Here is an 18,048-nt window from a genome sequence, read left to right as displayed (position 1 = left end):
TGAATCACCTTTAATGCTGCCACCATAAATACAAGTTAGAAAATTTTATGAATTCTAAAAATATAGAGAATAATCCCCCTGCAAAATTAACTGCTTTGTTGTGTCTCACTCCCAATTAGTATCACAAAAGTAATAACTTAATAAGTTAATCAAGCTGCTAAAAAATTCCTTGCCATAAGATGTCCCTAAATTCTTACCCTGAGCCCTAATATTGAGCCATTTGAAAATTTTACAGTGCTCTAATGTACTGCAATTCAATGGTTTGTAAAATGCTAATTATGCATTGTCCTTATCTCCTCTGCCTTCTTAGTTTGACTTTTTTGTTGTTTATTTGTGTGTGTGCACACATGAGTGCACATGAATGAAGGTGTGTGTATGTTTGTGAATTTTATTCTGAAAAAGCCATCCTCTCTGTTCTCTACTACTACTTTCTAGTGGGTAGCTATTTCATTAAAATGTTATTTCCCTAAAGACAATCCAAGGGAGGGGTGTTGATTTTATGCCTGTTTCAAAAACTAGGAAAGTAAAAATTATTCAGTCAGAAAATGTATTTCAGTAGCATTCCTCACTGTCTGAATGTGAGGTATCATATTTTTATCTTTGTCCTTAAAGATAAACCCATTATTGTTTAGATATGGAGCCTGACTCAAATTCCTGTGAGACTGTGCATAAAACAGAATTCTGACTTTTGGTAGTAACGTAGAGGTGAAAATGGCATCCAGTGCTGCAGCGTCATTTGCTGTAACCTGGATTGTTTGTGTGAGTGCGTGTGTGTGTGATTCTCTCTAAATTTACCTGATGGATGTGTAGACCTTGAAGTTAGAAATATACTTATTGTTATTAAGTGTATATACAGTGCAGTTATGTTTATGCATATATATTTAGGAACAAATGGTATGTTTTACTGTTCAGTTTATTTAATATGGATGAAGCCTTAAAAATTCTATTTGGGAAAAAATATGTTTGGCAAAATTTCATAATTCTCAGGTATTTTTACTGCTGTTTTTACCAAATAGCAAGCTTTAAACTGAACCTCTAGAGGATTACCAGAATAGTAAAAGAATCTATTTTCTCTGAGGCTTTTGGGGAGAAAAGATACAGCAATTAACTAGGAAAATATTGGCTTCCTAGCCGCTGTTTTTTTGAGCATGTGTTCTTAATGTGCCACACAGACCGTGGATGTTTGGAAATGTTTGCCAAAGGCAGTGAGAAATGTGTAATGCTCTGATCTTATTTTTAAAAGGAAAAAGAGAAAAACTGAAAAGAGAACAAGTTGCTTTTTCAATGCATTTTCTGATGTTTACATGTAGCTCCATCGAAAGCTGCAGGAGCTCAGAGATCACCTAGAAGGCAATGGGAAAGGATACTCTCTCAGAGTAAATGTACGAGTTCACTTGGTGATTTTTTTTTTTTTCAACTAAACTTCTGACTGGTGACTCCAGATCTGATTGGTGTGTCCTCTCATTTCCATCATTTTTTACTTTCTGTCTCTTTTCCCCTTTCTTTTCTAGCTGTGACTTCGTACTCACGCTTATGAAATATTGATTAAATTATATGGGTAACAAACCCTTAAGCCATACTAACATTGCAGTTGATTTTAATAGTGTTCTGGTCCCAATGCAAAATAAATTTTCTCTCAAAATCAGTATTCCTTCTATCATGCCATAAATGTACATGTCTGAGGGTCTTCTCAAAACACTTCACTTGGGCCTTTTCCACTCACAGCATCTTCTGTCCTGTTTAGGTGTCTCAGCAGGACTGTACGTTATGGGCTAGAGCTGAGTGAGGGAGAGCTTTGATAATTCCATTTCAACTTTACAGGGAAATGATTACTGTTAAAGCTTCTATGTAAGTAAGCTGGCAAATAGACAGCATTTGTGCTGAGTTAATTCTCAACTCAGATTCTTCTGGAATTATTGCAAGATGTCTTTTCTTAAAAATAAATAAATAAGAAAACTAGCAGTGATCAACTTCACTAAGCTCATGTAATGTATTAAAAAACACTTGAGATTAGGCTCAGATACCAAAAAAAGCCTTTGAAACAAAATTACATCTTGTAACTACCCATTAGTGAGCATGCACAGCATAGGCAGTGCTAACAATGGAGCGTATTTGTGATAGTTCAGACTGTTAGAATGTTTGGCGCTACTTCTGCATATAACTTTTCAAAAATAGAATTACTATCTCAAATGAAGTATAAGGTATGAGTGTTGCAGAAAAAGTTACATGATTGCAGCAAATAATTTATGATTTAATCTTAATATCCCATTCCTGCAACTTATAATAATGTGGTGAATTCTAGCTTCTAATTTATTTCTCCAAAGATTATTTCTATTTTTACTAACATAGTCATTTTAAAAAACAGAACAAAAGTTTCTCAGATTGTTTTAATTAAACATATTAAATTTAATTGTTAAAGTCCAAGGAGGAAATTAGCACAAGCATCTCGTTCTTGCTTTATATCTGTGAGCCAGTTCTTTTTTGTGTATATCCTTAAAGCATTCAAAAGCTCACCCATTATCATAACCCAGACCCATAGTATAAAGGTTAGTTTGACTTTTATGATGAAATCAGTCTGAGTATACCTGACTATCATTCCAAAAGCCCACAAAAATATTGTGATGTACCTGTTTTACTGTCACACTCTTCCCTAACCATTCACAGGAAATGACATTTATCTATCAGTCCAACCAAGACTAAAAGTTGACACTAAAATCTATATTATAAGAAACCTAGTGTCAGATTAGAATCAAACTAAAACCATGTGCGTTTAAAATTGGGTTGTTTCTTATATTTCTTTATTCAGTTCCTCTGTATGCAATGAAAACTATGAATCAAATGCTTTTTTAAAAGATTTATTTTGTTTTTTTATTGGAAAATCAGATTTACAGAGACAAGGAGAGACAGAGAAGAAGCTCTTTTGTCCGTTGATTCACTCCTCCAGTGGGCCACAAGGGCCAGAGTTGAGCTGATCCAAAGCCAGAAGCCTCTTGGCTCTCCCATGCGGGTGCAGGGTCCCAAGGCCTTGGGCCGTCCTCTGCTGCTTTCCCTGGCCACAAGCAGGGAGCTGGATGAGAAATAGGGCCGCTGGGACCAGAACTGGTACCCAAATGGGATCCTGGTGCATGCAAGGTGTGGATTTTAGCCACTAGGCTACCGTGCTGGGCCCTTCAAATGCTTAGCTAAATGTTTAATTCCTTTAATTTATATTTTTCAAATACATCTCAAAATGTTTTCTGTGTTAAAAATTATTTTTATAAGTGAAGCAATTTGTTTTCAAAACTATACACCGTGTTAAGCAGGATTGTTTTTTGTTTTTTTGCTAAAAGTAGAAGAGGCATACAGTGACTATTTCATGAAAAGAACCATGATTTAATTCATTGAAAACTGATGCCTGTTGCCAAGGAAGATTCAGAAACATGTTGCCAGTTCAACATTTAATGTTGGAGCAAGTAAGACATATAGAGTGTGGGATAAGGATTCAATTAAAATGTCAACTGATATATGCAATATATTATTCTTTAGATAGGAACAAGTCTGCCTCCTTATTTACTAGAGATAGTCAATGATATAAAGTTAAATATTCTAAGAAGTAATTTTTGGAATACTGTTAGATTTTCTTTATCCCTTATATGAAAACATTTTCTTCATCCGACAGTGACACTTTAAGAACAAAAATCTAGGATGTGATTGATTCTTTTTGGCTAAGTCAGGAGTATATCATCTCTGTACGTTGTAAGAAGCAGTATTCTTAACACTAAGTAGTTTTTCAGTAATATTAATACTAAGATTATTATTTTGTACCTAAGTAGAGTTGGCCTAATTTAATGACTACAAAAATTACTACACATATGTTACTAATCACATGTAATATTGATGATTAAAGAAAGAAACCATATAAAGGTAAAATATATTTTCTGTTTAAACAAATGTATAAGCGTAGTATTAAGAATATCTTAATATTCCTAATAAAATGATGCAAAAGATTAAAGACTAGTGCAGTCTTGGAAATTTAAACCCATGACATAAGGTATTACACTACTATTTTATTTAGATAATAGATTTCAAGATAAATTTGCAAAGAAACTATAGATGAAGAGCAGGTACGTTGAGGAATAATATTTGAATATTCAGAAGAAGTGATAAATGATTTTGAATACAAAAAAAAGTAAAATAATCTTAAGTAACAATTTTATGTTCCATCCAAGTTTGTAGTTCATATAATGTTAACAGTTTATTTCTGTTTCAGGAATAAATATGTAGACAAGTTTTGAATAACTAAATATGCTATTTACCTAAAAACTTTGGAAAAATAAAAGGAATTACAGGATTTGAAAGATGGTTTATTGGTACAGGAGTAGAATTAAAATGGAAAACAACAAATTAGAAGAAACACAATTATTTCATTAGTGTAGCAAATTATAAAGATTTGCTACACTAATGAAATTAATAATTGTTAAAGATTTATTAACATAAAAATTGGGGTTTATCTATTCCATAGGTAGTGTGAGGAATGATATTTGAAGTGCAAATGGTCAGTAGAAGAATTTCACTTGAAATAAGAATATTTTAGGTACATATTAAAAAGAACATCTAAATCTGTACAGAGAAGCATTTTGAAGAGTGGTTTTTAAATATCTAAGAATTAATTTCTTGAATGCCAAAATAGGTCATTATTTCCATCCCACCATTAGTTCTGAATGTTCCTATATTTTTCATGAAAAAATGGAAGACTTTTTTACACTTTTATATTCATTAAATGAATACTATAACCTATGAGATGGCAAACTTCTTACCCAAAACCTGATATTCTCCTGGCCCATAAGCTAAGAATGATTTTCAAAAAAAAATCAAAACAGGAACATTTCATGGGTGCAAACTAAATAAAATTTAAATTTCACAGTCCAAAAACATATGTCCTTGATACATACCCACAGACGTTTATTTGCTTATAACCTCTAGTCGATTATTTCCTATTGCAAAGTTATAGAGATTATTTGACCTGTAAAACCTTAAACATTTTCTCTGACCTCTTACAATTAACATTGACTTTTAAAGTTTATAATAGGATTTATGAAAATAATCTTCATCTTGGAGCTTGAGAAAAGGAAAGCTGCTCCTTTGTCTTGAGGCTGGTTTCAGATTCTTCTTCATGGAAGCATGTGCTTTTGAAAGTCTTTCCCCTGAGAGCTTCCACCTTTTTATTTTTATTCTTCCTTTTTATGTTGCTTTTTCTAATTGCTCTTATACCATTTCCCCAAATCACATCCAGACTCCTACACACAAGATACAAATACCATGGAATTACTGGTAAACCTTCAGAAGTGGGACTGTCATACATAGAATGTATATTATCAGTTGCTCTTTTTTGAAATTGTCTGGGGGATTTGGATTATAAACTGAAATTCTGTTCTTCCTCCTCTAAACGTCTTTTAAAAATGTGTTTTTTAGACTATTTTTGTTGGATATAATTTATGTGTTATTTCGTTATATTTTGATAAAGCTATCTCCCCTGAAAGCTGTTGTCCAGCTTTCAATTTCTACTGAATTTCTTGTTTGACCTTACCAGAAGCCTGACACTTCTATAGGGAATTTTGTACAACTGAGAGAAGGAAAACCTGATGTAGCCATATAACAATACTTTCATCTTCAGCCCTGAAACAATACAATAAAATATAGATTGAGCCAGCCAACTGATTGAATAAGGAGGAAGAGCTGGGACATGTGTCCTTATGTGTAAGCATTAGTTTATTTGTCGAATCGACTTTCTCTGGGCAGCTTTCAATACCTTTTAGTTCTTATATGAAAAACATTGCTTGAATCTTCTATATTTGAAATTAAGACATTTGCTGACATTCATTATATGTACTTATTTACTGGTTTTTATTATAATTATATAACATCCTTAAAATGTTGGCAGTTAATGTTTTACAAATATTGCCAGGCTATGATCATCGTAAGGATGAGGATAAATCAATTTTAGCATTATCTAGAAGATGGACTAATGTTGTTACTGTTTATTCCATAGGATTCCTTAATTATGAAAAAGTAATTCAATTCTCAAGACTCAGTGATACTGAGAAATAACAAAATCTATCTTAAGCACCAAACCAAGAAAATTCCCTCCAGATATGTCGAAAATCACCTACAAAGCCGAGGTCTTCACTTTGAGTATGTGTGACACATCTATAGGGAAATTAATGTTCACAGAGGAATTGGTTTACATGAAACTGAGTAATACACAGAGGGTAGTAATAAATTCTCTTTAGCAAGTAAATTTCTGCAATAATAGAAAATGGTAAAAGGACTGTCAGCTGTTTTGAATATTTTCCATTTTGTGATTATAATCATAGAAATAGTACAAATACGCATAGCAAAATTTTCTAAATATTCTCTTGCTAGAGAAAATTAGATACAGATATGGCTGAAATTTTTACTGTGGTTTTAAAACGTGCTCAAAGTAGTATGTGGCAGTAATGGTTTTTATCACAAATCCTTATGAGGATAAACATGACTCCTGGCTATGGTTTCATCACTTCAGTGATTTAAGGAAAGGCCAAGAGTTTCTATTTGCATTCACTCAGTAAACATTCATTGAGCAATTACATTCTGCTGTGGTAGGTGCCAAAAATAGTTAGAAAATTCATCTGATAATTAAAGATGTTTCCAATTTCTTCCCCATGTAATCTTCTCCAGTCCTTAACTTCCCCACCATAACTTTCAATTTTATAACTTCACTTCAGAATTCTGTAACTGGCTAATGCACACCTACAATTTGAGCTCACATACCTTTGCAGTAATATAACGAAAAATGAGCACACAGAGTTGAACATGGCTATATGACAACCTAGAAAGTAACAGAGCAGAAAATTATAAGCATAAAATGGCTGGTTTTTTTTAAAATAATTGACAAAATTGTTATTCAAAGAAATCAGTGAAACATGCAATTATCAGGTAATTAGAGGATTTTTTGACATTTATGTTATATATTTTGTGGTATTGCATTTGGCACTTATGTTGGCATACGTTTATATATATATGTGCATATATAAATGTTTAAAGACACAGAGAGAGTAAAACTGAAAATACAATAGTAGGAATAGGAAGTAAGAAAGAAATCACTGAACTGGCTTTGGTTTCTTCAGAGGGATAGGAAGATGTAAGTGGAGTTATGTTGTAAACAGCTTCACATGCAGTTTAGTAGTGTTAAACCAGTGGCCTTCTGCATGAGATCATAGAAATCAGTTTCTAGTGTTCTGCTCTCTCCCACAAACGGCCATCCTTCTCAGTGAGTTCATACCAGGCTCTGATCAGAGAGCATCATCTCCGTCATGGATTTTTCTTTTTAGCAAGGTAATTTTTTTTTTTAATCATTAGGTTCTCCTTCAAATAACTTGAGGCTTGAGATGTTATCAAACTCAAGTGTCTGCTAATAAGGCTGATGTGGCAGTTGTGTTGGTGATGGAGCCATCTACACCTTCTGAGACCCTTTTTTGTATTCTATCATTTCCTCTTTAACAGTGTTTTCTCTTCCCCACTGCAAAACCAGGCTCGGCTTCCCTCGTGTTCATCCACCTATAGTGTATCGGAGGTATATTTTGCACGTATTTTCTTACATGATCAGCAACATGCTCGCCCTCACCATTTATCTTATTTTATTTTCCTTTTGCCTTAATTTATTTTGCCTTGCACTTTGCACTTGGCTGAAAGGGATGAGGGTCACAAATGGGGAAAAGCCATCTATTTTAGGGGGAAATTTCTATATTTTTCTACTGCACTGTTGTCTGAATAAGTATTTTTGGCAATCACCGTATCATTTTAAAATGTCTAAATGCCCAATCTATTTGTTACTATCTCCTTAACTCCAAAAAGATTCCTTTGAACCAGATAATTTATTGTGGAACTCATATGACTGAAGAGAGATTCCAGTTTGCATACCTATATTATCTCTTTGATGGCTGAAGATTTGTATTAAATCAGTGATAATTCAGTCCCTTTAACCACAGACATAAGAATCTACAAAGTTTGATTGTTAAGTAAAAGTAAGTATAATTCCTGCCTCTAAATAAAATAGAAGATTCAGTCTCTTTTCTGTTATATATTTTTATTTTGAAATTTTTAATTCTGTGGTACAATTTCGGGTAGTCTGGGATTCCCTCCCACCCCCCGCAAAAAAAAAAAAAAAAAAAAGACTGATGAGGGTAAATAATTTCCTTCACATTTACATTTTCATCACATTCTCACAGTCTAAAAGATTACCGGTCGTGAGTCATTCTTTTTTAACAAATATTTTACAAGAAAAATGACCTGTGCTCTTTGCCTTTTCAGGGCCTAATTCTTATTCCAGTTATGCTAAACCATAACACAAATGGGTTTTCTTGTTTGTGTAAAACAGAGTTTTGGAAAGGTTATTAATAGACTTTGAATACCCACTAAGTCTAATTTCCGAAGGAAGAGTATTGTTGAGTAGCTGAGGGGCAAGAACATGCCTAAAACATCACTAGTAGATTAAAGGCCTTAATAACCTGTGAATTTTAAGATCATAATTTTTTACTTTAACTGTCATATATGCTGTAAGCTTAATTCAGAGTATAAAAATATTGTACAAGAAGCAAAATGAGAACAATGGTTGTATTATCTAAAGTACTAGGTAGTAGATGTACAAGAAGAATCGTTAAAATATAAAGCATAACTACACTCACATGCTCACAAATTGAGTTTATTGAATCAGTAGCCATCTTATTTATTTTCATTTTGCAAACTACAAATGTCACCAACTTTTTTCTCTTAGACCCGACTTTATGAAGAAGAGTTTGTTGGGTTTTTTTTGGGTTTTTTTTTTTTTTTCAAAATATTTAGGTAGAAAGATGCAGATGAACTATAGTGTTATCAAGAAGGGCTTTGGAAAGAAGTTGATAACATCTCATCACATATTTTTCACAGGTCTTTTCTTAATTTCCCATGATTATGATCCTAGTATATAAAAAATATTTAACCCATTTCTTTCTGCCACTTCATCCAGGCAAGTCTCCATTTCCCATGAGAGTGTATCAGAAGTCTGCCATTGGCATCATCTTCAGTCACAGCCTACAGCATCCATCAGGGTATTGCTTTCTCTGTGACAGCATGTGTGCAGGAGGGCTCACAGGTTGGAGTGTGGAACTGGCTTCTCGGGGGTACTGTGTACACTATGGCATTTTCTCCATGGCACTCAGCTCTTAAATGAACTCTGGCTTCATCTGGGTTTGTTTCTTTCATTGTGACATACGGGCTTTATTTGTCATGAAGTATGTTTCTCTTTTTGCCATTTCTGGTAGGGTTTCCCTGTTGCACTCAGTGCCACATTACTGTGGTCTCCATAGATGGTGTTTATGTTTCATTTTTAATGCTATAAAGACCAATTAAATGAAGAACTCCTCAAGGGACCTAATACTCATAATTCTCTGCATATAAATAACCTCACATAATTGTTTTATATTCCATCTTTAATTGACAAGTGTTCATTTCATAAAATTTTAGAATACAAATGTTAAAATTTTAAGGAATATTCTCATCTCAGTTTTTCATTGGAAATATCTTTATAGAACTGCCAGTAAAGTGTAGTATTTATTTTATAGCATCACTATGGAGTTAATCAAATCTTCCATGGCTTGAACTCTCCCTCCCATTTACATCTTCACCTGCCTTCACTGTTAATGAGACGGAATCTCCAGCCCCTCATGTAGCTAGCACACGGGCTTTGCCAGTCGTACATCATTATCCTTTGTGGCATTCATAAAATGAAAAAAATAAGCCTTGCTCAAAAATAAACCTATCCATGAGTTATGGAGGAACTAAATTTTCAGCTTCATCCAACTTGTAACTGCTCAGCAATTGTCCTGTATTTATGGAACAACCTTTCTTGAAAGTGTTATGTGAAAAGTTCTGTGTTTGTTATCTCATTTATCTTAAATCTCCACAGTATCTGTTTTTAGATAAGGGATTTATTATAGCTCTCATTTTAAAGACAAAGAAACAAAGAGCAAAAGAGGTTAGAGTTCTTGCCCAGGAGATTAAGCTAACAAAGCAATGGCAGAAAAAAATTTTTTTCTTGATATCTGTGCTTCCTTCTCTTGAGCCAGGGATCAAAACCATGAGCTCTGTGGCTGTCTTGTAGCAGTCTTGTGTTTTTAAAGTACTTACCTCGTTCAGATTCACACATAACATTGGGTTATATAATAATGTATTTATTAAATGTAAAATTTAATTCAAGGAAATTCAGGAATATGCATCTTTCTTTATTAGTAATTCAAGAAATAGTAGTTGTGCCCCTGCTAAGACTTATTTAAAAATAATCTGTTAGTTTTCTATCCTTTGGAATTAGTTTCACATTAAATAGCAATACATAATGAGATAGATTTCTGAGGGTGAAAATCCCTTCAAGTGAAATTGAAAAAGGAAAGAATTCAACTTCCAAATTTCTAACTAATCTTCAACCTTGTAGCAGTGCTCATCCTATAAAATCCTTTGATAAAGTCGTTTCAGAATTCTCTTGGTTTAGAACAAACCTATAATACTATCTCTTGGCAGAAATACTTATTTTTCTGATTTAGCTAAGAAATAGAAATATATGCTAGATATAAATTAGCTGTGATTTATAGCATAGTGTCTCAATAAAAAAAATAAACAAAAAGGCCACAACATTCAAGCTGTCATGTTTTTACTGTGTGATTTTAACCCTTTTAAAAACCTGATCTCAAATGTCAAAAGAATAGGATAGAACTGACTGTTGAGTGGATAGGGAGTGAAACTTAATTATTTTTTGTTTGATACTTAAGAACATTCAGCTACTAAAGGAAACTTGCAATTTACAAAATAGAACACCAATTCCGATCTAAACCAACCTTTAAAACATTTTGGAGCTTTTGCCAATGGAAGCTTTAATAAAGTTGCAAGTAATGGATCTAAATATTATAGGAAGAAAGGGGGAAAGGCAAAAGAAAAGATAGAAGGGAACTGAATTTTAAATACCAAAGCATTTCTTACATTAAATGGGGCTGGTGCAGCTCAGCAGGCTAATCCTCTGCCTTGCATCTCTGGCATCCCATGTGATCACTGGTGTGTGTCCTGGCTGCTCCACTTCCCTTCTGGCTCCTTGCTTGTAGCCTAGGAGGGCATCAGGGGATGGTTCAAGACCTTGGGCCCTTGCACCCATGTGGGAGACCCAGAGGAAGCTTCTGGATCCTTGCTTCAGGCTCAGCTCCAACCTTTGTGACCCTTTGGGGAGTGAACTGGCAGAAAGAGGATCCTGTCTTTCTAGCTCTCCTTCTTTCCCTGTAAATCTGCCTTTCAAATGAACAGAAAGGAAGGAAACAATCAGACCACTTTTGAATACCACAGAACTACAAATTAAAGTAGAAGCAATCATAATAGTAAAATAATCATTCTCTGTTGTGAGATAATCACAGATTTTCTACTTTATAAAATCTTCCTTTGGTGGCTGCTTCAGTGCTGCAGTTACAGTTCTCGTTGGGATGCCTGCATCTTGGGTCAGCTTTGCTTCTGATTTCAGCTGTGTACTTCTCAGCTATTGAGCAAAGTCACAGAACCAGATTAAGTTCCAGGTTTCTGATTTTGTCCTGCCCCAACCCTGGCTGTACTAGGGATTTGGGGAATGAATCAGCACATTAAAGTTCTCTCTGTAGCACTCTGTCCCTCTTTAAAATTAAACATGAAAATAAATAAATGAAAATTGGAAACTTACTGGGAAAACTCTTAGTGATTGATTGTTTATTTACTCTGATATTCTCTTTCATTCTTTTGGGTATTTTATGTTATTTTGTAAGCAGTAGTTTTAAGCAAACTGTAGATGTTGCGAAGAGATCTGTTAAAAATAATATCTTTTGAAAGAATTGCAACTGCTACTATTGAAGTTTTGTGATTCTTGCCTCATTTTATTTTTGGAGGTGAATTGAAAGTTGCTGCAGTTAAATTAGAGCATAAAGTGTGGGCGCACATTGTGGCACAGTGGTTAAAGTGACAGGCTGTGATGTTTGCATCACATTTAGGCATCAGTTTGTGTCCTAGCTGTTCCAATTCCAATTCAGCCCTTTGCTAATGGCCTAGGAAAAGCAGCAGAGGATGGCCCGCGTGTTTGGGCCCCTGCCACCCGTTGGGAGACCCGAAGCTTCTGGCTCTTGGCTTCGACCTGGCCAAGCGGAGCCATTGCTGCCATCTAGGGAGTGAAGCAGCAAATGAAATTTCTCTCTTGGTGTTTCTCTGCAACTCTGAGTTTCAAATAAATAACTTGTAAATAAGAGAAATTAAGTTGATACACCTCAATAGGTTCCAAATCAGTGGTTTATAAAAGGAAAAAACACATACTTTGCAGATATATTTGAAAAATCTGAGTAAAACATTGTTGCAAAAAAAATGAAGAATTGGTTAATAATTTTCAAAACCAGAACTTAGGTACTTCTGCCCATTTGGGCATATTTTTTTACCACACTTTCTCTTTTAATGCTTCTTCCATTTTTTTTTTTTTAATTTTTGTTTATTTTAAAAGGCAGATAAACAGATAGGTCTGCAATCTGCTGATTCACTCTTCAAATGCCCATAACAATCAAATCTGTCCCAGGCCAAAGCCAGGAGTCCGGAACTCATTCCTGGTATCCTACACAGGTAACTGGGACCCCAGTACTTGAGCCTCCCCCAGTCTGTGTTGACAGAAAGTTAGAATGAGAAGCAGGACTTGGACTTGAACGCAGGTACTCTGAGTTGGACATACATTTTAAAATTTCCATAATCAAAACATTTTTGAAAGCATGCCACTATAGTTAACATTAGTGGATTTCTGCTAATGCATAAATATCTGCCACATATGCTGTGATTTTTTTAAAATATAACAGAGATTATCAGTGAAAGGAAGTCAAGAGAAATGTTAAGATTTTGAGCCAAAACTAATATATAAGCCATGTGTATTTGAGAAGGAAAAGCAGGAGACAAGAAATAGAGAGTTATAAACATAAATTTATATATACTTGTAAATACATTCTTATATTTACATATTAGCTATATCTCTATGGAAATAGGAATGAAGAAAGTCCATATAGTACTTTTCCTTAAATCCAGTTTTATTCAATTACAAATTGGCTTACAGTCATGTTGTTATTTTTCTATTCCTTAGAATTTACAAGCAAAATTACATTAGAAATATTATTGAAATAAATGATAGTATATTACATATGTGACTTAGTTAATTCTTATATTTCCAGTTGCTGTTTGTCTGGAACAAACTCAATAGTGCAATTCTGCTTTGAAAATGTCAGAAGTCATGTTCTCAAAGTTTACTAGGATAGAAATCTGCTAGTTATCATTTCTCCTCCCTTTTTCACTTTTGACATACAGTGTGTCATTAAATTTGTGACTTTTGAGTTATTTTATTATATACAATGCCATTTGTAGATAAATCTGCTTCGAGTTCTGCCTTTGATGTGACAAACTTTACATGTCATAAAACAGACAATAAATATTCAAGAAATGGTGAGGGCTTACAACAAATGAAAAGGCTTCCATATGTTTCTGCATTTGTGTTTCAAGGAGAATTGATAGATAAGGTATGTGAACACTAGTATATATCATGCTTAGTATTAAATAAATAAGTCATTTTTTTCTTCTGAAATGGCTAATCAGTTCCTAATTACCTCAGACTTGAGTTATTTCCAATAGGTAAATGACAAGGTTTCTTTTATATAGTCTCCCTTTCTTATTACACTAGACAAATCTTTCCAAACTACTACTTCAGTTCCCCTCTGCTCTCTAATCAGTCTTCTTAGTAAAGTTCTTATTTCTTCCTGGTATTTATTATCGTATCAATATACCTACCTAATTAACACACCCTTTGTATTTTATACCTGTTTACCCTTAGTCATCCTATCAAGGGAATGTCATTTATACCTATAAGTGATATCACCCAATGTTTCTTTAACTCCTGCCTTTCTGGCTGCTTTATCCATTGTTGACGACCACCTTGATTCACTTCCAGACATTTCTTTATTCCATTTTTCAGTGTATATCCTCTCTGTCCAGTACAACAGGCAGTGAGCCACATAACTTTTTCATTAACATTAAGTAAAATTTTAGATCTGTTCTTTCATTGTTGTGGTAATGTTTATTGTTAGGGCAAATATGGAATTTCATCATCACCCAAATTACTAATCCCATAACTAGCCATCATTACTTTATATTATTCCTATCCCTCATTGTGACTGCTTCTTTTTAAATGACATTTACTTTGGTCGGGTATGGCTCTAGGAATATGACCATCACAAAGCTATATATTAACAACCTGAATATAATCTATCACAGTCCCTCTCTTTCTCCACAATTACAACTATATTGTATATAACTAAGATCTCAAATTTATTCCTTATCCATTATTTCAGTATATGACATTATTAAATTAATTGATTGTGAAAATGGTATTGCTGTTGTCTCATGTGACCAATCAGAACCTGAGTCCTAGAGGTCACTGTGTTAAAAGAAATAAGCCACAGAGAGAAAGACATACTACATGTCCTCTCTTGTATATAGAAGTTAAAGTCGATCTCAACTGGGAATAATGGTTAGCAGAGAATGGGATGGATGAGACAGAGGCTTCAGGGAAGTTTTTTTTTTAAGATTTATTTATTTTTATTGGAAAGTCAGATATATAGAGAGGAGGAGAGACAGAGAGGAAAATCATCTGTCCGATGATTCACTCCTCAAGTGACCTCAACAGCCGGTGCCTCACCTATCCGAAGCCAGGAGCCAAGAACTTCCTCCAGGTCTCCCATACAGGTGCAGGGTCCCAAGGCTTTGGGCCATCCCTAACTGCTTTCCCAGGCCACAAGCAGGGAGCTGGATGGGAAGTGGAGCTGCCGGGATCAGAACCAGCGCCCATATGGGATCATGGTGCATTCAAGGTGAGGACTTTAGCCACTAGGCCACTGCACCTTGCCCTTCAAGGAAGTTGTATAAGTTGTATATTGGATACTAAATTGCAATTACATAGAATGTCTTCCATAGTACAATGGGCAACTACACATTATTTGTGTGTGTGCATGTATATATATATATATATATATATATATATATATATGTATATGTATGAATTTACTATAAGAGAAAATATGAGAGTTCAAACTTGAAGAAAATAAAGAAATGAATATACCAATCATTGCTTTGATCAGTGTACACTGTATCATGGTGTCCAGCATGAAGGCTCAGTGATTGAAATCCTCACCTTGCATGTGCCAGGATCCCATTTGGGTGCCGGTTTATGTCTCTGTTGCTCCACCTCCCATTCAGTACTCTGCTTGTGGCCTGGGAAAGCAATAGAGGATGACCCAAGGTTTTGGGACCCTCCACCCACATGGTAGACAAGGAAGAAGTTCCTGGCTCCTGGCTTCAGATTGGCTGAGCTCCAGGTGTTGTGGCCACTTAGAGAGTGAACCAGCACACAGAAGATCTTTCTTGCTGCCTCTATTTCTGTCAATCTGTCTTTCCAATAAAAATAAGTAAATCTTTTTAAAAAAAAGAATTATTATACACACTGCATCAAAACATAAAAGTATTACATGTGAAAGTTGTTTTAAAAGATTTACTTATTTGAAGCTCATAATTAAAAAATAAAAAGACTTCCCATCTGCTCGATCACTCTCCAAATGGCCACAATGACTGGGAAGGGCCTAGCAAAAGCCAGAAAGGAACATGTAATTTCATCCATGGTGGCTCCTTCTGTTGCTTTGTCCAGGCACTTTACCAGCGTACAGGATGAAAGTAGTTACCAGGACTATAATCAGCACTAGTATAGTCAGCAACTTAATCCATGGCATCACAATATCAGCCCCTAGTCAAAAATTTGAAGAAATAAAATGACAATAGTAAAAATAAATGAATTAACACATTCAGCCTCTTTTTTTTCTTTTTAACATCTGGAAGGTATCCCCTCCTCTCCAGAACTATCTTCAGTGATACAGTTGAGTTTCAACTGTGTTGCTAGATTCATCTCCAGACTGGTCCCTCCTTCAGTTGTTAATTGCATAAAGATCTTTAATCCATCTGCATGAACACTCCTGACCAGAGTAAACTTGCTGAGTTGTTCATGTAACCTTTCCATTGTCCCATTTGAAAAATCTTTCGTTGGCTTACCATGATCCCCAAGGATTGGGCTCTACCAACCATATCACACTTGCTCTTCCTATGATGACCTATAATTATTTTAAACATACTTTTTGAAATTTTCCAGTTGTCAACATACCTAACGATTGTGAACTGCACTTACTTTTATTGTCCCTTGAAATTCTGCTCGTATACTTCTGCTCCAGGATGTCTCAACTGATCATTTCTTGCTGTAACCCACCCTAGTGAGTTAGGAACATCTCTTGCATATTCCATAACAAGTTGTATTGCTTCTCAGAGTGCTTACAATGTATGTTTGACTGTTTTTTTTTTTTAATTGTGCTCTGAGTTGCTGGAAGCCAGGAATTGTTCTTTTGTTTGTTTTATAGCCTATTATTTACAGAACTGATCAACCCAGGGCAAATAAAAAGTATTCAGTAGATGTAGGTTGAATGAATGGCATTTTATTATGCCCTGATTCCTATATTTATAATAGTATATATCTGTCAGTGGTTTACAAAGCTCATTTCAGTACAGATAATGACATAGCATGCCAACTGGGTTAGGACTTTGAACCCAATATCAGATCCCCTAATTTTTTTAATTGTCTAGTGTTTTCTAATACATTCCTTAAAGTATGCGTTAATCTGAGTCACTGGTTCTAAGATATTTTAATTCTTCCATGCATTAATATATTTTGGTACTCCACTAAAAAATGAAGAAGGTAGGCTATCCAATTATTCTTTGTGTTGAGCTCAAGTGATACCAATTACTCCAATCTCTCCACTTATTAAATTGTTGGTCTTGGATGTAAAGGATGGAAAAGAGAGCCTCAGACCATAGAATTAACCCTCCCAACCTGTTGTTTAAACATGAAATTTAAATCATTGTATTTCTAGACTAATGTTAAAAAGTTTATAAAATCCTTAAAAAGCTAAAACTACATCACAGTTTGAGGGATAAATGGACATATTTGGATTAATGTGGGTCTCTTCCATTTATAACATTTGATTGAGAAATTTATTTTATATTCTGTTAGAACCCGTCCCGGTCAATTTTCTTTTGAAAAGCAGAGTTACAGAGAAATGGAGAGGCAGATCTTTCATCTACTGGTTCACTTGCCAAATGGCTACAACAGCCAAAGCTGAACCAATGCAAAAATCGGGAGTCGGGAACTTCTCCCAGATCTCCTATGTGGGTGCAGGGTCCCAAGGGCTTGAACCATGCCTCACTACTTTCCCAAGCCATAAACAAGGAGATGGCTCAGAAGTAGAGCAGTGGGAACATGAACCAGGAGCCATACAGGATGTTGGTGCCAGAGATGGAAGATTAGATTGCTGCGCCACTGCACCAGCTATGACGGAAACTTGTTAAGATTGATTTATTCATTTGAAAGAGAGAGAGAGAGCTGAAGAGACAGAGAAAGATCTTCTGTCCAATGGTTCATCCCCCAAAAGACTGCAGTGGATGGACCTGGGCCAAGCCTGGAGAGAGAAACTAAATTTGGATGTTCCACATTGGTGACCAGGACTCAAGTATCTGGGCCATTTCATTCCTTTCCCAGGAGCAATAGAAGGGAGCCGAACAGGGAGCCCAGCAGTCACAACTTGGATATGGATGTCAGTATAATTCTTATGTCCTTTATTCACAGAAAAGTGACAGGATTTTATTAAAAATTCGCCAAATTTTTGCTAAATGCCAAAATATCCTCTAAGGAAGATTTTCTTTAGAATCAGTTTGTATTGTTGGAGCCTTATTACATAACTTAAATTTCCATACTTCTTGAGGTCAGATTTTCCTGCATTGGAGATGACATCAACTTTTACTTGATCTTAGCCAAGAGGCTGAGACGCAATATTAGTTTTCCTAAAGCTGATCATAAAGCTTAGTTACTAGCTTCACAGGGGA

General features: G+C 34.9%; 1 protein-coding gene across 12 annotated transcripts in view; it reads left to right on the top strand.

Moving 5' to 3' along the window:
* Positions 1–18,048, top strand: part of GPHN (gephyrin) — a 276,180-nt gene that overhangs the window by 164,155 nt on the left and 93,977 nt on the right. For 2 of the 12 annotated variants that reach the window (XM_040975432.1, XM_040975427.1), the window contains one exon: positions 1,311–1,382. The exons of 8 other annotated variants lie outside the window; for them this stretch is intronic. In XM_040975432.1, coding sequence (XP_040831366.1) covers positions 1,311–1,382 — 72 coding nt within the window. Of the gene's footprint in view, positions 1–1,310; positions 1,383–7,549; positions 7,592–18,048 lie in introns of all 12 variants that reach the window. 2 more of the 12 variants (XM_040975430.1, XM_040975426.1) reach the window with 1 other exon arrangement.

This window comes from Ochotona curzoniae, unplaced genomic scaffold (genome assembly GCF_017591425.1).
Source record: "Ochotona curzoniae isolate NIBS_2020 unplaced genomic scaffold, NIBS_Ocur_1.0 contig_2688, whole genome shotgun sequence".
In the NCBI taxonomy this organism is placed as follows: domain Eukaryota; kingdom Metazoa; phylum Chordata; class Mammalia; order Lagomorpha; family Ochotonidae; genus Ochotona; species Ochotona curzoniae.
Note: the sequence above shows the minus strand (reverse complement) of the source record. Positions and strands in the feature narration are given on the sequence as shown.